At 41.3% G+C, this 24,249-nt stretch overlaps 1 protein-coding gene across 2 annotated transcripts in view; it reads right to left on the reverse strand.

Annotated features, from left to right (window-relative positions):
• The window catches only part of ldlrap1b (low density lipoprotein receptor adaptor protein 1b), a 47,249-nt gene extending 28,656 nt beyond the window's left edge, over positions 1 to 18,593 (reverse strand). Inside the window, exon 1 of one of the 2 annotated variants that reach the window (XM_082517174.1) lies at positions 18,131 to 18,593. In XM_082517174.1, coding sequence (XP_082373300.1) covers positions 18,131 to 18,215 — 85 coding nt within the window. In that variant the 5' untranslated portion in view covers positions 18,216 to 18,593. The remainder of the gene's footprint in view (positions 1 to 18,130) is intronic. The other variant, XM_082517173.1, reaches the window with a different exon arrangement.
• Between the last annotated feature and the right edge of the window lie 5,656 nt (positions 18,594 to 24,249).

Below are 24,249 nucleotides of genomic sequence, written 5' to 3' on the forward strand. Positions count from 1 at the left end.
TGTGCTTGTTTTTGGTTCGTTTTTCTTTTACTACCCACAGTAAGCTTTTTATACTGCATTATAAAGCCACTTTGCTGTGCTATATTCTGCTTTTATATAACTAAAGTGAATCATCGTTTAATATTTTGTTTAAATTTTACTTTTCATTGTGTTTTATTTAAGTTTTAAATTATTCCGCTCCATACTGTTTTATGTTTAACTTCCCCCCCCTCGCCTTTCCCTACCTCTCCTCGTCTTTTTCACTCCTTGCTTTGGCTCACCTTTCATTTCCTTACATTCCCTCTCCATTCCTTTTCTTTCTTTGCCTCACCTTACTTCTCCTTATCACTCTTCTTTTTCTTACCTCATCTCACCTTTTCTGTAATGGATAGAAACACAGGCTTAACCTGCACGGTCATAACATCTCTAACCTTGGATGCCTGCTGGTGTATGTAGAAGAGACAGCGAAGCTTCAGCTGAGAGACATTCAGTGTTTACACAAAAGTCACGCCGCTGACAGGTCTGCTCCAATGAATTTCAACAAACTGTCAGACATGATCAGTAAATGCTCCGAGTGATTCAAGGATGAGGAGAGATGCCAATCACAGAACACGCACAGGCTCTGAAAGGCGAGCCGCTGAGCCACGCGTGACCAGCAGTTCACCCTGACTGCAGGGACTCAGGAATCCCTTATCGAGGGAGGATCTGGGAAGGCAATCGTAAGACAAGACTGCACAGATAACAAGCCGAGACTTCAAGTTCAGCAGATGAGACAAATGAGAACGAAACAACAGCTTTCTTCAAAAGCTGGCACGATAGCGGTTCAAATGAGCAACTCTGGAACTGGAGCTATTTTTAGCCTGGTGCATACACCCAGAGTACTACTTCATATGCAATAATAATCCATTTTCATATTGGTCACATTTGCATTAGCACAACTAACACCCCCACCAGCAGCAGCCTCTGTGCAGCTGCGGTGCTGATTAGAGCAAACTTCAAAGGCTTCTCGGCCGGTCAGTGAGAGCTGCTCATGGGTGACACTGCCTGTAAATAAGCCTGAGAGAGCAGGTGATGGAGAGCTGCTGTTAGCTGAGAGGAGGGGGACAGGACAGGTAGAGCCTGTGCTTATCAGTGAGCACGATGGTCTAATTAAGCAATCTTCTTCAAAGGATGGAGCGGATAAATAAAGCAGGGTGCTACATTTTCGTGCCTTTCTGGGTCAGATGGTCATGTGCTGCAAACACAGCTGGTTCTGTCCAAAGGATATAAGTATAATTAGCTGCCAGTGTGTTTTCTTTATATGTAGCTCTCAGTCACAGAGGTCTAGAGACCAGCCAGTGATCGGGGAATACAAACTCTTCGATAGTAACCTGTGGCTGCAAGGTAAAAATGTGTATTGCCCAGCAAAATAGCGAGTTGATGCTGGAGGTTACTGGGAGTCACTAGGTAAAACTGGTCACGAAGACGTATACTGCACTGCTCTAAGAACCTCCTCCTTACAATGGCTTTGGTTGCAAGCAGGTTGCAGAGTTTGTAGCTTTCCTGGAAACTATGACTGACTGCAGCAAACTCACATCAACTACTCACTGAACTTGATGTGAAACTGAACAGTGTGACGCATACTGACAGCAGAGACCGTTTGCCTTCAAAGTAAAAGTTGCACCAGTAAGACACGACTTTTACTTTTACGGAGAACAGTCTCCATTTTCAGTATGCGTCTTTCGTGCAATCTGCCTGCAACCAAAGCAATAACGAAGCAGACTTTTAGAGCTTCTTTTCGACACATTTCACCCAGCAACCACTCACCAAGCAGTCTGTCTCCAGTGGCCTGTGGTTGTCTAGGCATGTGTGACGTTTACATCACGTACATTATCATACGTTTACATCATCTGCAGCGTTCACATTATAAGGAACAAAGACTGGGAAACTGAAATCTCAGCACAGGAATGGAAATCAGATTGTGACTTATAGTTACACTTTAACTCATTCATTAATTTCAATGTCCCTCCTCTGAAGTTAAATCATTACAATAGGCATAAACCAGACATATGCACCAAATGCATACCAAGGAACTCTTTGATTGATTGTCATAAAAACACAGCTCATTTTTCCCGATTTTCCTGCTGCACTGAAAGTTGAAACAAAGTTATCCTTGGAAATAAAACAGGTTTGACAGAGTCGCCCACACAGTTCATGTTGAATCCACACATTTCTTTACATGTTTACATTTTGATATGACAAAGGTTAAAGCAACAGTATCACAGACTCGTAATAACCCTTAATAAAGGAGCCTCTGACAATCAGTCACTGAGGCGTATGCAGCCCATAATCACACAGTTCACTCTGCCAATCAAATCCTGCTGCCATCCCCTCAGTCTCTTCCTGCCTCGGACAAGTTTCAACACTCCCAGCTGCAGAAGAAGAGGCGAACCAGGAAAAATGTACTGCTGCTTCATCGCTCAACTGCTGATGTGAGAAACCTCTAAAAAAAACACAACAGCTCACAGTAAACTGAGAAGAACATAATGTGTGTGATGTCTGGATCAAATGTTCCTGTAACCAACTGTGATAACAGGTCATTAAAGTGATGAGATTTCTGCACAAAGAGCATCTCTGACGCATTTCGCAATGTATGACAATGTCAGATTGTGTTCAGCTCACACTTCAAGCTCCTGAAATCTGTGGTTATTTCACTGAATTTCAGTTTTATAGCCAGTCTGCATATCAAAAACTGGAGCACAGAAAGAATTATTCATGACTGAGTCTTTGTCACGTCTTACAACCTTTTCCATCACCTCTGTTATTTTACTTTGTCTAATATCTAAAAGTTGAATAATCTTCCATTTATCCATCCATCCACCTTCTGCTGCTTATTCCCAGTCCGGATTGCAGCACTGGCAGTCTAAGCAGAGACGCCCACACATCTCTTTCCCAGAATGCACCATCCAGCTCTTCTGGTGAAACCCTGAGGCTTTCCCAATCTCACCAGTGTGGACATGCCCAAAACACCTCACCTACAAGGCACTCACGAGGCACCTGATGAGGAGAAGAATTGGCTCGACTCTCAGCCCCTCCTTAATGGTTTCACAGGAAGCTCATCTTTGCTGCTTGTCTCTGTAATGCTTATTCTTTTGGTCATTTCCCACAGCTCATGGCCATGAGGGGAAGGAAATCAGATCAACCAGGAACATTAATAGCATCACATTTACACTCAGCTCTCTCTTCAAAATAACTGGAGACGTTACACTAATCCTTCTGCCAGTTCCTGCTCCAGTCTCCTCTACCCGGGAACAAGAATCCCATTCCAGATAATCCTTGTCCAAATTCATTCATAAACATACAGCTTTTTCCCTCCATGTTTTACTCCAAGCAAACCAAAATGTGTCACTATTAACCATGAGAGGACGTCCGGTCCTCTTACTGTCTGGGGACAGCAGCAGCAAAAGTAAAAACAGGAAGAAGCCGCTCTGTTCTAAAGCCGCGAGCCCCCACTTACTTTTACACCTATTTGCTACATGTTGTGTACTGTGCACATATACTGCACTCATATCAGAGTAGACATATCCCAGAAAGCAAGAGATACGTGGCTAGAGCAAGGTGATTAGCTTAAACTTGCAGAGTGCACCTGGTAGTTGGGTCAGATGAAGGTTAAATCATGTGCAATCACTTGGCATCAAGGGTTTGGTCTCAGTCTGGTTGATCTGGTCCACGCCTGAGTGCAATTACTGTGTTCACACCTGCATAAACAAACCCACTGGGGAGGGAGATCCATTTAAACTGACAAAACACCGCAGGAGCGAAAACACAAAAAATAGGGTTAACCTATAACAACTGAACAACTGTTAGGAGTGCAATGCTGAATCACAATATCAACATACACACACTAACAGATACATCTATGGTATCCATCTCAAACTTCTACATCGCCTTGTTCCCGAGTTATCACATTCACAAACTTGGGTGTCCACACTCCCCACCCAACCGCTGCTTGCCCAACAATCATTATCCCATCAGGTTAAATTAGAACTCATAGTGTATTTATACACTATGTCTCCGCCTAAATTTTAAGATTAGGTCTGAAGGGTTAACCAAACATGCTATTAGTGAGATATGGCAGCAAGGCCCAGCTGCAGCTGTCCATCTCCTCTAGTGGTAAAAGGCAGAAAACATAACGTGATGGTCTTGGCTGCTACTTTAAGATTCGATCATTACCCAGAAGTTTTCATGAAGTTTTAATGAAGCTAAAACTACAGAGGGAGATGGGTCCTTTTGATGCAACAAGAGATTAGGAGAGGCAAGACGGCACAGAAGTCTTGGGAATTATAATCAAAGGGATTTGGTCGATGAGCCTGTGCAGAAGTGGTAAAGCAGTGGTGATGGTGCCGAGTCTTTTGGTCAAAGCCAACACAGAGGAAGGTCAGAAAGGATGAGTATCACTCTGCTCTTTCTGGTCATGCCTCTATTTTCAGATGGACAGAGGGTGACAAAGGACAGATGGAGGCATCGAGACATTTTAAGACAAATAAAGACTGAAGACGATGAAAGAGAAAAGGGAAGTGAAATATTTGTAAAATATTTTTAAAAGAAGTTAAAAATCTGCAAATGAAGGCAGCAGGCGCACGTAAGTGCCGCCTTTGTATGACAAATGTAATGGCCAATTAGGGAGATGCAACAGTTTAATCACTGTGGAAACAGCAGGACCACTCCGCTGCGCCGCGAGTGCAGACTAAATAATTCAGTTCATACGGTGGAGCTCCCAAAGAGGGAGAGAGGTGCAGCCATACAGGCACAAAAAACACAAATCACCACCAGAGCCATGCTGTCAACAGAGTCATTTTGTCACTGCGATCTATTCTGCTTCCAGCTGACATTAATAGTGTTTCTCTGCTTGAAAATGGATGAAAGCTCATCTCCAAATACAAGACATGATTGCACAAGCGCTGAGAACAAATAAAAGATAAATAACAGTAACAGTCTTTTCAGCCCGAGGGTCGCATGATTTGTGTTTGGCCCCGACAGCTTTATTAAGGAGGGCGGCTACAAAATTGGTCCCCCTCGCCTGCGACGTCAAATCAGCTGCTAAGAATGACGGTATTATTGTTCGGAAACATTTCAACTTACATCTGTAAACTCATCCAGTCTGGTTTCTTTTATCTAAAAAAAAAAAAAAAAAAAAAAAAAAAAAACACACAACACACAACAGAATTCAAGCCTTTACCATCAGCCTGTAACTTGGAACACACACACAGGTAATTTTCTTCTCCTAGATTACTGTGAGCTATTTTTCACACGAACTGCTCCAGATGACACAGCAAGGCCACTAAATTCTGCGATCCAAAGTGTCCACATTCCAGCTCAGGTCGCACACCCTCGAGGTGATGCTTGCAATGCCATTTAAAATAACTGTGTCGAATTTTTTACAGAACTTCACGCGGTAACTCAACAACAATGTGACCTGGCTTTGTGAGTCACGAGCGGTGGGCAAAGGATAGCAATGTTGCTGTTGCTATGGAACAACAGCATCGACTGTGTCTCTGAGGTCATCTTTGTTGTGGTTGTATTTATCTGAAATGAATACAGAGAATTTCCAAAGGGATAATAAACACTACTAACTCACTCTCTAACCAGGTAGCCTGTGATTCCACATCACCCCTACGCTTGTTTCCCTTCACTGGCTTCCAGTGAAATTTAGAAGGTGTTTTACAATTTTAATGGAAGTACATACAAATGGCTCCTGCTTACAGACTACTGTAGTCAGCCTCTCTGGCCCTGGGATCAATGGTTTTTCTTTAATCATTTCCTTTTGAATATGGGTCACACTAAATGCCTGAATGAAACTATATATAAGAATGTATGCCTGAATCTGTGTTTGTATCAACTCTAGGTTTTACAAAATGCTATACAGGTAAAGTTACTGTAACTTTGGAGTGACTGAGTCAGATCTCCTTCATCTTTGTGTGAAGGAGATCTGACTGATCACAATCAGTTCCACCGGTGGGAGTTAATGTTCCAACAGGATGTGGGAAAATCCTTTTAAATTCCCGTTATTGACATCATCCAACAAGTTGTTTGCCTGTGAGTAATCTGTTGTAGTGTCAAAATGCAACAGGTATTTATTCCCCCATGTTTGCTATGAATCATTATTTCAGATTGCAGAAAGTGGGGAAGGGCAACTAGCAGCCAGTGTGACAGAGTTTGGTTTGACACAAGCACAGATAAAGATGTCACCACCAAAGCAGAGTGCACGGGTCGAGCCTGCAGCACTGACAGTTTGCTCCTTTGTTAGGCTCAGAAAGGAGCTTCACAGCACTGAGAACTCTCTGCATGGTGCCGCGTGAGAGGAAAGGATCCCAGTGCACACGTCTGTAACCTCTGGACTCAAACTGTGAATGACTCATTGTTTTGGCTTGGCTGGACACACTCCGGCACACCTGCATATCTTCTCATGAGCAAAATGGGAAATTCAATCTTCTCTGCAGTTTCAACTGGTTTAAAAACACATTTTATTGTCATACAGAGGAATCTGCACAGGAAAAAATTAAAAAAATAAAAATCTGGCAACCCACAGGGTTTCAGTCTTGCTGTGGTTGGAGATGTGCGTCACCCTGGGATACTGGGAAAGGCTGCACTGCCTGGCTGCCTTTTTATATGGTCCTCCAGACAATCATGGTTTAACAGAGGTGCTGTTAAACACCACTGCTCTACAGACAGCGAGGGAAGTCAAAGCCAGCTGTCAACCTAAACAAACTGGCACAGATGTCTCCTGCAAAATGTCAGGGAGCATTTAAACCACCACGATTAACATGATACTGTACAACTAATTAAATAAAAAGGGCCAAACACAGCAGTTTAACAGTCAGATTCAATCTTCACAGCCCATTATTCACACGCATTATGAAAATTTATAAAAACATCACATGCAGACTTCACATGGACTGACTTTAAAAAACACACTACAGCCTGTCACCACGACGGGCCTCATTTACACAAAGTCATGTTTATAGTTTTAAGACCTGCAGGAATAATAAAAATACCCATTAATCAAAGCACATATACTGTGGTGTCCTCAATGAAAGCACACGGCCTCTAGTGACTTATTAAATAAATGCAAATACAGTGACATATTTTATTTGCCAAATATTTTATACCAAAAAAGAAAAATAACATCCAGTTTCTCATCTCCCAGATAAACTACAAATCCACAATTTCTGCAGTACACTTGTTCTGTTCTGCAGCTTCGGTGAGATCACTGCAGGCTCTGGTTTGAGTTAGAGTACATTCAACTGCAGGTCGTCTCTGGGGAACAAGCTGAATAAATGTCACAGAGCGCCACAGGAACAACCCAGGCCTCCAAGCCAGCCAACAGGAAAAAGAGATGGGAAGTGCAGGTACACGCTGATTGGCACGCCTTACTAAATTAGACAGGGGACTGTCCATGAGTGAATCAATCGCAGGTGGCATCATTTTTTATTTAAGTGGTGGGTGAACAGCACTATATTAACAGGTTGCACTTAAGACTACAGAGCAGATCCCACAATCCCATCTCTGATCCTTTGGGTCCTCCAGGTTGAGGTGTGGGTCCTCCAAGAATCGAGCTTAACCATCAAACTGTTCCTGAGCAGTTTGAGTCAAAGCTGCATCAGGAGACCACTGTCATTGGGGAGTAACGCTGCCATAAGACTGTGTCAGTTTACAATGTTAAAACTGTCTGAAACAAGAGCTGCATAATTGCCAGGACCAGCTTCCTCTGTAGCGCTTTGAATTATTCATCGTTTTACTTTCAGTAAAAAATTAAAAAATGCCTCACCATCTCATGCATTAATACCTGTGCTCCAATTACAAAATCTTAAACTTGTGAGAAAATAGTGTAACATGGATCCTTTGAGACCTCAAGTGACCCATATCTCTTGTGAGATGACTTTTTTTTTTTTTTTTTTTTTAAAGTCTCACAGCAACAAGATGTGTTCAAAAAAAGCCCAATTCCAGCGTTATTAGATTCCAATCAGGACTTTCTGGGCTAATTTAGAAACTGCTGACTGACGCAAGGAAAGATGCCTGAAGGTATAAGCAGAGACAAAAAGCCCAGAGCTTGTTGAGAAAGAAACATTCAACTTCTAAGTGTGCCCAAAATAAAAGAAAGTTCTACATCTAAGCCAATATGTTCTTTTCAGCCTTTTGATTCCAAGTGTAGAGTAAAATCATCACTCACAGAGCTGGGCATTATGGGAAAAGGCTGAGAGGGAGCATTGTTAAGAAAAGAAAGACTGAGTGTTAGTCAAAGGGAAAAACTGTGTTAGACCACATGGGACAATTATCATTGTCTGTCTCGGCTGCGTACAAAAACTGATACGCTACTATTGTCCCGTCTTCCTTTGAGCTCCAGCTTCAGTGGAAACTGTTTAAGAAATGACTGAAAACCCAGGTCAAAGACTCTATGTGACATCCACAAATAAAACCATTAAGCACAAATGACCACAGAGGCATAAACAGACCAGTTCACTAAGGGAGCAATCGATACGAAACGAGATCAAATGAACAGTCAGCGAGGATCCATTTAGCGGCTAAATGGATCCTCGCTAAATTTTAGCCCATCAGCATGTGACCTCGTCTGTCTGTCCCTGAGCTTCAAGATGCTTCTCTACTTTCATCCTCCAAACCTGTGGGTTAATCATAATAATCATAATCAATATCAGACGGTACACGTGTTGCATGAGCGTGCAGCCATCAGCGTTTAATTTTTAGGCCCGTCTGAAACAACGTTCAGTGTGAAGGGAAGGATTTGTAGAAAATAAGAGTCTTATAATTGATGCCTTAACATTGAGACACATGTCACTCAGTATTGGCCAAATCCACTCAATGAAGGAAAGTGAGGAGATGAGAGGAGAAATGAAAGGTCATGCCAGTCAGGGATTACAGCGGATGACCAGCTGAGGCCAGAATGTACTCTCAGCGGGAATCTGGGTTATGAAAGTGATCCTTAAAGCGCTCTGCGCAGAGTCACGGCTAACAGGAGCGGCTGCACTCCAACGCAGCTCAAATCACTCTCACTGAAAGCGATGCAGTCTCCACAAAATCGAGGGATGCACGGTGCACCTTGTAGTCTATGCAGATAAATATACCACCAAATCTCTAAATTATTAAAGACAGGTTTGCTCTTACATCAGGCATGATAAAAATCCTTGAAAAACTGGTGAGAAATTTGAAGGCAAACAGAGTGTGCCTGACCCCTACATACACTACACATACACTAGGCTAATGTTACTTGATTTTTCTTATACGAGTTCAGCCTCATATTTCAACCAGCAGGTCTTTAGAACAATTTTGTGGAGTGGATTCTTGGCTTCCTCATAAATGGAAGTTTTCTCCTCACAAGGATTCATTTTTATCTCATTTGTGCACAAATGAGCCCGAGCAGGTATGAAAACAGCCCTATGTTAAAATGGACTGATTCAAATAAACATATCTAAATTAAAAGATATAACCACTGCGTTTAGAAAATGCTCTCATACGCTAAAGATCATTAAAGGTGTGATACTGGAATGTGCAATCATTTATTCATAACTGAACTTTGAAGCAAACTGGAACTGTGTTTAAAAGGACGCCAGCATCTCAAGATTCAAAAACCATGATTACCTTATTTTTACTGTGCTTCTATCGAGTCTGTTTTGTCTTCCTTGGTGTTGTGGTTTGGACGCTTATCTGTAAAGAACAGAAACTCCACAGCCGACAGTTTCAGCAGTTGGTTAGATTGATTGCACTCTACTCCTTTGCATAGAGTTCCAGTTTCTTTTTTCTTGCTTAGGGCTCATAGCACCAAAACGCAGGCAGCTTTTTCCAGTAGCCCTCACTCAAAAGAACAGGTTGGATGTTTTATATCCAACAACAATGTGCTGTAATTGTTTTGAAAAATCTAGGTGTGGGATGGATGGCTCATCCACAGCAAAACAACAGAATAAGATAATCGAGTAAAGTCTGCCTAAAGTGCAGATCGATGTTTGTCTTGTTTAACACATCAGCATTTCACACCCGGGACCACAGATCTACAGCATGACCCTGAAATTTATGCAGTATGCAGGTCAACCCCTCTACTAGTGTACTCTCTGCACACGACTCCAGTGCGTTTGGGTGTTTCTTTGCAGATGTCTTTCAACTTCTGGCACCAGCACAGACACGCAGATCCAAGCAGGATTGAGGAATCCTGAGGCATTTTCAGCACAGCAACAGTTTTCTAAAAGGTTTAGATTTAATAAAAAGGTCAGAGATATAAACCAAACAGAACCTGCACCAACCCGAACCCACATGTGCCTTAAACTAAAGCAACAGTCAAACCAAAGCAAATGATAACTAATCTGAAAGACATGAGCCTCCCAGGAGAAACGAGACAGACATCTTGGGAGGAAACAAGTTCATACAGATGCAAAGCAGGTGAAGTAATTTCCTGTATAAGCCTTGGATTGTTAATCAGTAGAAAAATTCAGGTTCAGCAGCCAAAATGGACACGAGGCCAAGGGCCACAGGACAGCACAGTGACTCTAGATTTTGGACTGCTGGGTGGACAAAACAAGTCATTTAAAAACACGTTGGAAGAATGTAATTATTCGCTGCCCAGTGTTTCCTCCAGGACAGCTCTGACGGGTAAAGCCAAGAAAAGTTCAGGGCTGCAGTGTTGTGTGAAAATAGCTTCACATTCATAAATAATCCTCTTTCCAGTCCCACAGACTTCATATATAGAATGAGTTAATGGTAAAGAGGAAGCGTGAAATGTGAGGATTGTGCTGATGCTGAACAGGGATGGAGGGGGTGGGGAAAGGCAGGGTGTTTGATTCCTTCCTCCTGGCTGAACACTCAAAAGAGATCCATAAATCATTACAGATACACTCAGTCAAGTTACAGAAAGGAGGACTGTCTCTAGTGTAGGTGCACAGTAATGCTTGAGGACTTGTGTAGCTATTTAAGTATTACTGACACCATTGCTCGACAGATTAAACAGAAGGAGCTGTAACTGTGGACTGGAGCACTAACTGCTAACAAAGAGAAGGCTATCCAAATACACTTAATTGGTATTTTAGGCTCTCTTCTTGCCTCAAGTGGTGTTTATTAGGCACCAACACGGCCTACTAACAATGAACCAAAGCAACACTGACCATATGTCTAGACATATGGCTAAAGGAGATTACATGAACTATTTCTTTCCTCGAAGTCATGCTGTTTAGACCCAGACGTCCTTACTGGTGTCTCGGAATGACAGAGTAAACTGGAAGCACCCTGCACTGTTAAAAGCAGGTGTAAATGTGTTACATCCTATTATTTAAAATAGAACATGAAACAAAAGACAGAGTTAGTGACTCAAGACTTCATTTTCTAGCTTTTTTGCCATAAATAGACTTATGCTTTCATTAAAAGATGCACTTTGGAGAACTAACAGTGGTTAGTCCAAAATAACGCCACATAGAAAAAGTTCTACTTTTCTGATCACAAACTCAAAGCAGCCAGTTTCACCAACACTGAATACCATGTTTAAGTCCAATAATTCATTTTCATCTATTGCCCTGACAGCATCTATTTTTAATATCGTTCTCTGGGAGAAACAGTGACGAAGCATAGTTGTGCAGCCCTACCAGCACATGCTCACACATGACCAAACACAGAAGCAGCTTATAGATACAGATCACAGTAAATCAGTAAGGATTTTACACTCCATAAAGGAAGCCAGCAGGATGTGATCTCTATTACAGCCTGGCAGATACTTTTGGATGACTTTGCACCGGGTGACCAGGGCTGGAGCAGGGATGATGGTACTTTTACAGTTTATGGAAACAGCTCGCCGGGTTTGACTGATAACTTGGCACACCACCCTCTTACATAAACATGGGTGGTGTCTGAGGTCATGTCTTTACTCACCACACCCTATACAGACAATTATATATTGATCACTAAAATATGTTTAAAACTACTTTTGGACACTGATTAATGAGTCAGTATCTTGTATTGCATTTGCGGCAATAACTTGAAAATCTCTGACAGCATGTCGCAATTACACCAGTAAAGTCCAGACCTAAACCTGGCTACACTCACACAAGGGAAAAAACTGGTTAGAGACCCTGTTGCAACCAGGATTATTGTGACATGTGGAATAAACTTCTGATCACATTGCCTTTGAAATGGTTGTTTTAAAGAAAGGCATGTCAGGTGCTGTCTTCAATGCTATTTTGATGCATAAAGTTGGCAATAAATTGGCAACAAAACAGTCTCGTATCAGTCTGTGATTAAATGTGGTCAAGCAGACAATTGCATGCAATCTGCTTGCAATAACACAACGATTAACTAGCCTGTAACCATCTGCGTAAACAAAAAATTCATATTATTTTATAAATTCTGTATTCACAGTCCAGACAGAACCTCAGAGATCTGGAAAAATAAACAAATTCCTCCACAGTTACATGCAAACCTTCACTGATCCAACTCAGAGGGATTGCAGTCAGTTCAAGTCAGACCGCGCTTCTTTGGAGAAAGGCTGCCTCTCACCAGGAGAGATATGCAGTCAAAAGTTTCTAGGTTGCCCATTTGGTTGCCATAACTACTTGTAAGTGTAGAGAAAAACATTCAATGCAATCATCAGTCACAATGAAGTTGATGTGAGAGACTGATAAACTCCAACAGAAAGCAAATACTTCAAGTTGTTCCTGCTTTATGTGAATCTACAAGCAACTGAATCATGAGACGGGTGACATTAATACACGATAATAACAGTTTAACATGCAGTACTATCTGAAAAAGGTGTAGAAATACACATCATGATAACTTTGATCAACATCAACTTTGGTTTCCACATAAAGGTCTTAAATGAAACGTAGTCCACACTCTCACACACACAAGTCTGGTCAACTCAGACATTCGGTAATCTAGCAGTGTCAGTACCAATAACCTCAGAGGAGACAGCCTCTTGACCATGAGAAGAAAATGTTTTAGTCATATAGGTGGGGATTTCCTGTCTCACTCACACATGCACACAAACACGTTGCTTTCATGACCTAAAAAGAGGTCTAATGTTACATACCACTCTACCACCTACCAGAAAAAAAATCCAAACTATGTCGATGTAATGAGAGGGCAGCGCAGGAAAGCCAAGAAAGAAAGCATGCTCTTTAAAGATATGCAGGAAACGAATGCAAAAAGGAGAGCAAAGGGAACGAAGCAAGCACTGACGTCAGGCTATTCTAAAAGGCTGACGAACAGCAAGCATTCAAAGACACAGGAGCTTAATGAAAACAATAACAGCACCTGTTATGATCTACCACTGACAGTAGGAGAAGAGGAATTCAGTGTTGATGCATGCCAATGCTGTGAATAGGCTGCTCTGACAAGGCCAAGCCCACACACGGGAGGAACAAGACTGTAAAAAGGCAAAACTTTACCCTAATTGCATATACAGACTGAAATGTTGTGCCTTTAAGGCAATACAATCCAAGCCAGAGGGCACGAGGTTAAGTGAACCTTTAATTCTTACCCTGCATGAATCTCATGTTTAAAAGCAGGGTACACTTTAGAGAAGCTATCAACACCACAGGATGACAAGTTGCTTTTTACTCACAGCACCAAAACAGCCAAGTGTAAGATTATATTAACAGATTGGGAAAAAAGGGGGAAGGTGACGCATTGTTTGATCATACACAAAAACAGGAACCCCAAATAAATTAGTAATGTAGGTGAAAGAATCAAACAATATAAACAGCTGCTCTAAAAAGGCTGACTACACTGTGTGAGAAATGCCTTCAACTTAATACAAAGTTTAAAGTATACTTACTTATGTTCAGAGGTTTTTTAACCACACTAATGAGTAAAGATTTGCGTACTTGTTTCTAAAAATGTAACATATGCATTAGTAAGAACAAAGACCTGTGGTTTGAACTCTTACCTTCAAAATCTTAAGTTAGCAGTGTTATTATTTTGGTACATATTGTGTTTAGATTTTGAGTTTGGTGGATGTCTAATTTGGTTTCCAGTGTTTGTGTGGTTGAAAACAGCGCAGTAACAGCCCTCCATGACCGAGTCTCTTGTAGTGATTAAAGATCCAAATCAATGGTGCTGTTCAGATATTACCGATAGCTGTACAGTATATGGGGTACATCAACGTGACAGAAAGTGAGATCTTGAGACTTATCTGGATGCGGCTTCTGGTGTTTGTGTATCCAAGAACAGTGTACAGTTTGAACGCTCCGAAATGATTAATAACTTCAGGTCAGTGCTCAGATGTTAAAGAATTAGAAAGAAAGTGTTGTGGTAGGTAGGGCTGGGCGATATATCGAGTTTTTAAAACGTATCGATATATCTTTATACGAGATATAAGATGTGACAATATCCTTTATATCGATATAGTCTATGTTACGTTATAATTATAGTTGTGGAGCCGCAAGTTTGCCTCTTTTTCATCCACTTTTGTCTCTACGCAACGTTACTCCGCCTCGCCTCTCTCCTTCACTGAACACAACTCCCCCTCCTCCCCCATCGCTTCACCTGCAGGCAGCAACAAGATGGACACAGCAAATCTCTGTTAACGAGTTACTGCGCATCGCCCCGTGCGTGGGGCTGGACGGCGTCAATGTGTTAACGAGCTAACCGCGCTAACGCTATGCAGCCCGGAGGGGCTGCACAGCCTAAAATCCTTTCATTCTCTCAAAAGTTGACAGCGCGCCTTATGTATGAATTCTGGTTGTGCTTGATGGCCGCGAACCGCTTTTATGTGGAACACGGCGCTCAGCAATCTGTCAAAAATGTTGGAGTACGACTTTGGTCAGCTACGGAGCTGCACCGCTTGATAGATTGTCGGCGCATTACGGCTACTGAGGAGCCTCGCGGAGTGATACGTACTGTGCTTCAACGTAATATTACCGTATTGTGTGTGTATAAGGACCATAAATGGCACCTGTTAAGGGACGTGGTTATGAAGCGGATTTCAAACTCCAGGCTGTCAGTCACGCAGTAAAACTTGGGAATAGAGCTGCTGTGACATCTGTCTGTCTTTGTTACTATGTTCAGCGTCTTTTAGTTTACATTTTGACTGCACAATTGTGAGCTCTATGTTATGCACAAAAACAACATGGTGTTATGGAGCATTATTATTTAATGAATGCTCATAATTTATTTTTGAGTAATTTTTTATGTGCATCTGTGTTAATAAAAGTGCCTGTGTGACATCTGGGACACAGCTTTAACTAAGAACTCTCTTTTTGTTCTTACTTTATGGCTTAAAAAAATATCGAGATATATATCTTATATCGCCATCCAGCTAAAAAATATCGAGATATGAATTTTGGGTCATATCGCCCAGCCCTAGTGGTAGGTTTCAAAAATAATTTTACTGGATTCCAGATATAGGTTGTAGTCCTCCTCCTTGGCTGTTAGAAGCAATAAGCACTCCAGCGACTGTGTTCACAAACATTACTCTAATTGTTCGGTGTATGGGGCAGATTCAAGCAAACAAAAACAGAGATGTCTGTCACTTAACACAAACACACAAACTAGAAATTCTGCTAACATATTTTGAGTTTGTGAGTTTATTCCTTTTTGATTTAAATTATTTTTTTAATTCATTTAATTCATATTTTGTAGATTAATTAAGTATCATTTCACAGTACCCATTCATATTACATGCATCTGCTGATATTGTTGCATCCAGAGTTAGAGTATCTTCGTATGGACACTGGCTAATATATTAAGCCCACTTTATATCAATTATATTTTCTGTTTGTTTCATTATGTTTACAGTTGTGGGGTTTATTTACTGTCATGTTAGAACAGTAAAGCTGTAAAGCGAGGGGCTAGGTTAATGACCATCAGTGTGGTAGCAACATAGGAGAGTGCAGAGCTTGCTGAGAGTGGGTAATCACTCACAGAGACAAGAGTGATAAATAATGATTATATTTAAATATCAGTAATTACAGTATTTACTGTAATTATTTACTGTAAGTATTTACTGTCGTTCAGCACCACTGAACGACACAGGAAATCATTCCTGCCTGTGGCCATCTCCCTGTACAACGCATCCACTTAACACACTGTTTGCTGCTACAACTACACATGTTTCTTTTCCAAATATTTATTTATAAGTGACTTATGTATGTATGTATGTATGTATGTATGTATATATATGTATATATTGTACTATTCTTAGTTAGCGTATTGTCTGTCTTGTCTTAATGTTGGTTTAAAATGGAGCACTGTAACAAAAATAATTTCCCCCAGGGATCAATAAAGTATTCTGATTCTGATTCTGATTCTGATTTAATCCGAGATGCTTAGCTGGTGCCATAAACTCAGCTCCTGGTCCCACAGGAAAGACAGGATTATGCAGCATTATACTAAAAGCAAGGTACACTGATAGGTGCTCAAATATAATTATATCCAAAATTCATTTTAAGACAGAAGTGATCACGCCTAAAGGATGTGCCCAGTATCATGATGTAGGCAAAAAAAAGTCTTAGAACTTACTTAAGCTGCTGCCTATCCCACGTGGTGAGATGAGACTTGAAAGTTCACAATCCCTCCTAACAAGAACTAGCTAACTTCCCAGAATTCAATAAATGATGTAGCTTTCTTAAATACATGAACAAATCATACCGTAAATGCGATAATAGATAACAGAGCTAATGTCTCAACCTGTGGATCGACTCAGACTCCACCAGCTTAAAGAATAGTTTTTACCTGTAATGCTTCATTTGCTCAGTTTAGGGGCACCTGAACCAGCACTCCACCTGCTCCAGGTTCTGGTTAGAGAGACCTTGCAGCTCACAACAGATCTTCAAAGAAGAGCAAGGACTACTATCTCCAGCTGTCGTTCCAGACGGTGGAGCTGGAGTCTGTCGAACCACAGGCCAAGTCTCACAATAGTGAGTAGTTTACTGATGCGGACCAGAATTTTAGCATATATATGCAAGATGTAGCTGTACATCCAGCATTTTGTGTATTTTTCACCACAGTGAAAGTAATCAATGATTTCTAGCAAATTTCTTGGTTTCAGGATTACTTTATTCTGTCATGTCTACAAATATAATGCATTTAAAATGCATTTCATGGTGTGATCATTTGATTATCATTTCTACACCTCTGAAAGACCGTTACAATCTTAAAGCATTAAAAAAGGCTCCTCAGGAGTTCTGCCAACTTTTCTCATTTTTAAAAACATCCAGATAAAACTCAAAACCTCTGAAAAAGACTTAGAGGTGTGACCTCTGCCACAGATTCCACATGGAGGGGAAACTCCATTATCAGCTGAGCTGATCGATTACTCATGGAGGGGTCTGCGTAGCTGCTGCCCGATCGCATGTGGAAGGACCCTGCTGATTGTGCATCACTCCCAAAACAAAGCATCGATTGGTCTGGCACGTGTAAGCACGGTCAAGCCAACAGCTCCATTGTCTGTGAAACAAAATTTAAAAAAAGCCAGAGAGGCATGGGGAGCAGGGGGTAACCCCCCACTCTTTGTGCAAGGCAGCTGAGCATGCATGCAACGATTGAAGAGCATCGTCATCATAGTGCATCCTAAAGACACCTCCATGGTGTTTGAAGAATCCCCCCTTTAACACAGCCTCCTCATTTTTGTGTTTCCCAGTGTGCATCGCCTAGCAACAGAGTGAGTTGTAGGGCTTGTAAAGGCTTGCCAGGAAGGAGACCGCTCATCTCTCCGTGCCTGCTCCTGCCTCCTTAAAGTCCAGATTACAGTGTTTTAGCTCCCACCGATCCTCTCCTGCACGTTTCCGAACGCGTCTGAGCGACGTGGCAGGAAAAACAGCAGCACTCCTCAAACTTCTGACACGTTTTGTTTGCGCCCCTGTTCCAAAATAAACTCAGCGGAGTGGGCAGGGAGCCGGCGTGGAGGCTGAACTTGTTATTCCGAGCTGCGGGGCGCTGCTGTCAGTTTCAGTGTCAAGTTAGTTCAATCCCCTCACTAAACGTTTCCTGATGTGAAACTATTCGGGTTGCTAGGTGTTCACGCCACTACGACAACTGTAGCTAGGTAACGCTCGGAGACCACCGGTTTTACAGTTAGCTACTTGTGGAGGCTAGCTCTTCTTAGCCAAGTTAGCTTTGGTGTAGCCAAATTAGCACCAGCTACTGGATAACACATGAGTGCAATGAGACGGCGAATACTTACTTTTATGTCTGCCCGCACCCCAGGACTGTTTGGCGATGCTGGGGCTCCGTATAATTGCCCTTCCGGCGGATTTCAAAGCGTCCATATCGTAATCCAAAAGTGGGGCAAAGAGCCCGACGAGCGCCTGTGTGTGCGTGTCGAAACACTCCGCTCGGTTTAAAACAAACCTCTGTCGTTCAAACTTTGTTTCAGCTGTTCTTCTCTCCCCTCCTTCGTACGACTAGCTCTCAGCCGACGGTAAATTACCATGTTCGTCCCCCTGGGCGGTGTTAGTATGTAAATTAACCGGATAAGGTGCGTGACGCCCGCTTGTGGAGTCACGCGAGTGGGTGAGGTAGTAACAGCAGCCGCGGCGGCGCTGGCAGCCCGGACGGGCGGTGCTAGTGTTATTCCTGTTAATAACGCCCTCTAAGACCCGGCCTACAGTTTCTACTGTCCCCCCGCGTCTTCTGCGACGACTGACGTGATCCTCCGATCGCCGGCTGCTCATAAGGGGGTTCAAAAATATGGTTAGGGGGCCAGAAGCGGCCGTCAAAGGCACCCAACCCGGCCCACAGGTCCTCTTTAGAAAATGTGCAACTTACAAAGCAAGAGGTCAAAAAATTTGAACTGTATTTTTGTTTGTTTTTATAGCCTTCATTCGGACATACCGTAAGAAGACAAATGGCATATCTGCCTGGCGTACTATTAAGGAAGTAAAAACAAACCATTAAACTGTCAAATTTTATAGCCAGTTGACCTGGAATGTCTAGCTGCGTGTCTCAGGCAAAATAGTATAATTTTACTATTTGTGTATTCAGTACGGGTGGTGTTTAGAACTGCAGTGTACATGTTGCCAAATGCAGTGGTCTGATTGGTCACATTTGTTTATTTGGATTGGAAAAATCGCTTCTTATTGTTATTAGTTTATTGTTAAGATCATAAAATCATATATTAATATTCAAATATTTGCATGAATTTTAAGTGTCCAGTGTGTAAAGGCCTTTACAGTGAGTCCACAGTAAAAAATAGAAAATCTTTGATAAATAAACACAAAATGTAAGTTTTATAATCGCAGATAATGAGCTCCCAGTACCTTCCTTTTGTTTTTGCATTCTTCTTCTTAAAGATCAAGCCCAAAAAGTCATGCTGATGGGGTTTACTACAGCAGAATATGTGACACATTACAGGAAAAGCCAAATGAAGACACATACGTGCACACACAAACAGCCAAACAATGACACAAATTGAGATAGATAGATAGATAGATAGATAGATAGATAGATAGATAGATAGATAGATAGATAGATATGGTGTCACTTCACGGTCATTTTACACTCCACACTCCTTTGCAGAAAAGTTTTAATGGCGGTGGGGCATGCTGGAAAATATCTCACTCATACTTCCTGACCTTGCTCCCTGTCATTTGTGCAAAATGCTCACAAACCCGGGTGACTTCCACTACGCAGCAATTTATTAGGTTTTTTTTGGCAAGTGGCTTACAGAGTAATTAGCTGGGGAAGTGGTATTTTAAATTATCTTTAGCAAGCAAAACAAAAAAAAACCTGTTGCTGAAAAGAGGAAGGAGAGAAACGAGAAGGACGAGTGCACCCCTGGGACTTTGGACTTGAGCTATGACTCTGTGAGCGTGAGGCCTGAAAGATGAAGCTCTGATGGGTGAGTCATCTGTGTTTTTGTAAAGGACTGAAACATTGTTAACACATCAAGTTAAAAATATATACTCATACTTTAAGGTGTGTCTGTGTGATGTGTCTAGATGTATCTGGAATGAGGAATTCTGTGACTGAGTGACAGGGAGTGCAGAATTATTAGGCAAGTTGTATTTTTGAGGAATAATGTTATTATTGAACAACAACCATGTTCTCAATGAACCCAAAAAACTTATTAATATCAAAGCTGAATGTTTTTGGAAGTAGTTTTTAGTTTGTTTTTAGTTTTAGTTATTTTAGGGGGATATCTGTGTGTGCAGGTGACTATTACTGTGCATAATTATTAGGCAACTTAACAAAAAACAAATATATACCCATTTCAATTATTTATTTTTACCAGTGAAACCAGTATAACATCTCCACATTCACAAATATACATTTCTGACATTCAAAACAAAACAAAAACAAATCAGCGACCAATATAGCCACCTTTCTTTGCAAGGACACTCAAAAGCCTGCCATCCATGGATTCTGTCAGTGTTTTGATCTGTTCACCATCAACATTGCGTGCAGCAGCAACCACAGCCTCCCAGACACTGTTCAGAGAGGTGTACTGTTTTCCCTCCTTGTAAATCTCACATTTGATGATGGACCACAGGTTCTCAATGGGGTTCAGATCAGGTGAACAAGGAGGCCATGTCATTAGTTTTTCTTCTTTTATACCCTTTCTTGCCAGCCACGCTGTGGAGTACTTGGACGCGTGTGATGGAGCATTGTCCTGCATGAAAATCATGTTTTTCTTGAAGGATGCAGACTTCTTCCTGTACCACTGCTTGAAGAAGGTGTCTTCCAGAAACTGGCAGTAGGACTGGGAGTTGAGCTTGACTCCATCCTCAACCCGAAAAGGCCCCACAAGCTCATCTTTGATGATACCAGCCCAAACCAGTACTCCACCTCCACCTTGCTGGCGTCTGAGTCGGACCGGAGCTCTCTGCCCTTTACCAATCCAGCCACGGGCCCATCCATCTGGCCCATCAAGACTCACTCTCATTTCATCAGTCCATAAAACCTTAGAAAAACCAGTCTTGAGATATTTCTTGGCCCAGTCTTGACGTTTCAGCTTGTGTGTTTTGTTCAGTGGTGGTCGTCTTTCAGCCTTTCTTACCTTGGCCATGTCTCTGAGTATTGCACACCTTGTGCTTTTGGGCACTCCAGTGATGTTGCAGCTCTGAAATATGGCCAAACTGGTGGCAAGTGGCATCTTGGCAGCTGCACGCTTGACTTTTCTCAGTTCATGGGCAGTTATTTTGCGCCTTGGTTTTTCCACACGCTTCTTGCGACCCTGTTGACTATTTTGAATGAAGCGGATCTGAACAGTCAGCCAGCCAAATTTGCCCGGTGACTTTTCCATCTTTGGTTGGCATTGATATGGCTGTGAGGATTGTAACCGATGTACAGTTTCTTGTAAACCTATTAAGTTCAATTCAATTTTATTTATATAGCGCCAAATCACAACAACAGTCACCTCAAGGCACTTTATATTGTACAGTAGATTGTACAATAATATATACTGTAGTTTAATCCAAACATGATACAAATAAGTTTTTCATCCAGGTTACCAAACCCTGGATGAAAAGCAAAAATGGTTTTTTTGTTACATAAATGAGTAAGTTATAATCTTATATATCACCACTGTGATTTTTTTTTTTTTTGCACTAATCTCGCTAAAGTTGTTAAAGCAGGACCCAGTAGTATTCCCTGAGGAACTCCTTTCTTTAAAACAATTTCTTACAATGTTATAATCTAAAAGTAAACAAAGTGTTCTCAAAAAGTGAGCGCGCTCCTCCATCCAGCACAAGTCTAAACTGCAATGCTTTATTGTTGTGAGGGATAAATCTGTGCCTGTTTTTCATTTTGCAGTCATGCCAACACTTTTAATTCCTGTTTTGCACAGAAAGCCCAGTCATGAACTTTTGCAGCACACCACTGACATCCATCAGCCACATGCAACACAAAATGCCCATCTCAGCTTGTATTTTGGGCTAAACTGGTTTTCACTAGAGGTGGTTATTAAAGTTTAAACACAAGATTTTACTGCGGCTAATTTAATGTAACCTTTGACCCCATATCCTGCACTACAGGGAACTGTTGCAGTATGGAGGAAGTACGTGGGGGGGGGGGGGTTTCTCCTCAAAAAGGACATTTTGCATCAGTGAATCTTTGCTTAGATTAGAAAGCCATCTTTCCACTGCGGATCTGATAATAATTCTGTCTCTACAGAAAATTTTGGTGTCTCAAGTTATTTAACACAATTTTCTTTTATTTCTTAGCATGAAAACTGATTTTCTCATGCAAGTGACAGAAAGTTTTGAAGCTGGAGTTCTTAAAGCTGTGGATGAACCAGTAGTGTTCCCTGAAGTACTCCTTTAAAATCATGTGAACACGTTCGTTTTAGTACTTTAGTACTTCATATTCCAGCTCAGTTTCAGAAAGAAATTCTTCACATTTCTTCTAAAAGTCAGATCAACCACTACTTATCTCTAAATCAGAGCTGTTAAACACATTTTACATCATAACTTACACACTGCCCAGTTTGATCTCAAGTGGCTCAGATGGGTAAAATAACCAATAACCTTGTGGTTATAAGCTAATAACCTATAACCACTTCCAACATGTTCCACTTTCTGTCAGGGTAAGGAAGTTTAACTATATGTGTCCATATTTAATGTCTGAGATTCTTAAAAAGAAGAAGTGCAAGTTCAATAATACGCCCATGTTTTTAAATAAAGAAATGCCACTAACATAAATCAAAGAAAATCAAATTTCCACACAAAATAGTGAAAAGCAGGAAGTGTTCGTCATGTTTTGGTTTATCTCTTTCTTACTTTGGTGTAGTGTGCCAGGCCACAAATTGTGTCTTTGTCAGTAAGAAAGGCAAAACAAAAGGACAAAATTTATGTCCTTCTTTGTGATCTTTTCACATTTTTCGAGAAATCTCTTGGGTCGAATTGGACCCTTTGTTGGGCCAGTTCTGGACCCCCCAGGCCACATGTTTAACCAATAGTTAATAGTTAAAGGTATGTTCTGGGAATTTTCAAGGACAGAAAGAGGCGGTTATAAAGAGTATCATAAAGTAGTCTCATAGTGTGTGTTTCACTAAATTAAACTGATAAATCTGAAAACTTTCCACAAAATATAAATCAAGTCAGTTCATTTGTATAGCACCAAATCACAACAACAGTTGCCTCAAGGTGCTTTATATTGTAGAGACCATACATTAATACAGAAAAACACAGAAACCCCAACAATCAGATGACGTGATCAAGTGCTTTGGTAACAGTGGGAAGGAAAACTCCCTTTTAACAGGAAGAAACCTCCACAGAACCAGGCTCAGACAAAATTCAAAAAAATATACTTTTTGGTATAAACCTGTAACTGGCAGTGATGCTCAAGAGTGCATTTAACAAACCTCTATGACCTCTGACCCTTTTATTGTTCTTCTTTGGTTTTCTCCAAAGTTAGCTCCATGGATAAGACTTCTGCGAAGATCCAGCAACAATTCTGGCATTTGAAATTTAAAATTCACCCTTTGTGACCCTTGGTTTTATTACACTGGTCAACATCTTTTCAGAAGCTGCCTGCTTTGTATATAAAATAGGCGATTTCATATGTACTTTTTCCTGCTACCAGGAAGGTCAAATCCAAGGCCAAACAGAAGAAGTCAAAAGTCAAACAGATAATTGCATTTAGAATTCATACAAGACCAATGTCAACACAACAGAGTGGCCATGTGAAGATTAGTACAGGTAATGGCAATTTCGGCCATTGCTGCAAAAACTCAGAGGTGTGTTTTAGTCATTTCTGGTGTCATTTAAGAAATGATCCAGGAGCATGCCATCAAAACTAAACCAAACCACAAACTTTAAGCATTATTTGTCTTTTTCATTGACTCAAAAAAGTACCTTCAGATGCATTATGACTGTAGACTGGTGTAATCTTTCCTTGTGATGAAAAAACCCAATTTGAACACTTTCTGTGAGAAAGTGAAACCAAAAAGTGGAATCTTTTTCTAACCTCAATCATTTTTGAGGCCCAGATAAAATACAGTGCAGAGCATCTCTAGCAAACATGCTGATTGACATTAGGAATGTTGTCTCATATTGGTTCCTGTAGTCGCAGAGCTACATTTCTCTGGTGAGTTTCACTGAGCTTACATCACCGCCCTGTGTGTGAATCACTCGAGGGTTTGGCTCGCAAAAAAATCCAGCAGTACCAGATTTCATGGGAGATGACAGTTTAACTGGCCACAGCGTCCTCAGGTGCAATCTAAAGCTCAGTTTTAAGTTACAACACAGCATAAAAAATAGTTTCTAGAGAGACTGATCACTGCTTTAAGTCCCTCTGTGCTCAGGCAGGTGAATTCCTTTTAAATCACTGTTTCTTTGTTAGCAGATACAACTGTGCCTCCAT

This window comes from Aulonocara stuartgranti (assembly GCF_965226115.1).
Source record: "Aulonocara stuartgranti genome assembly, chromosome: 19".
NCBI classification, from domain to species: Eukaryota; Metazoa; Chordata; class Actinopteri; order Cichliformes; family Cichlidae; genus Aulonocara; species Aulonocara stuartgranti.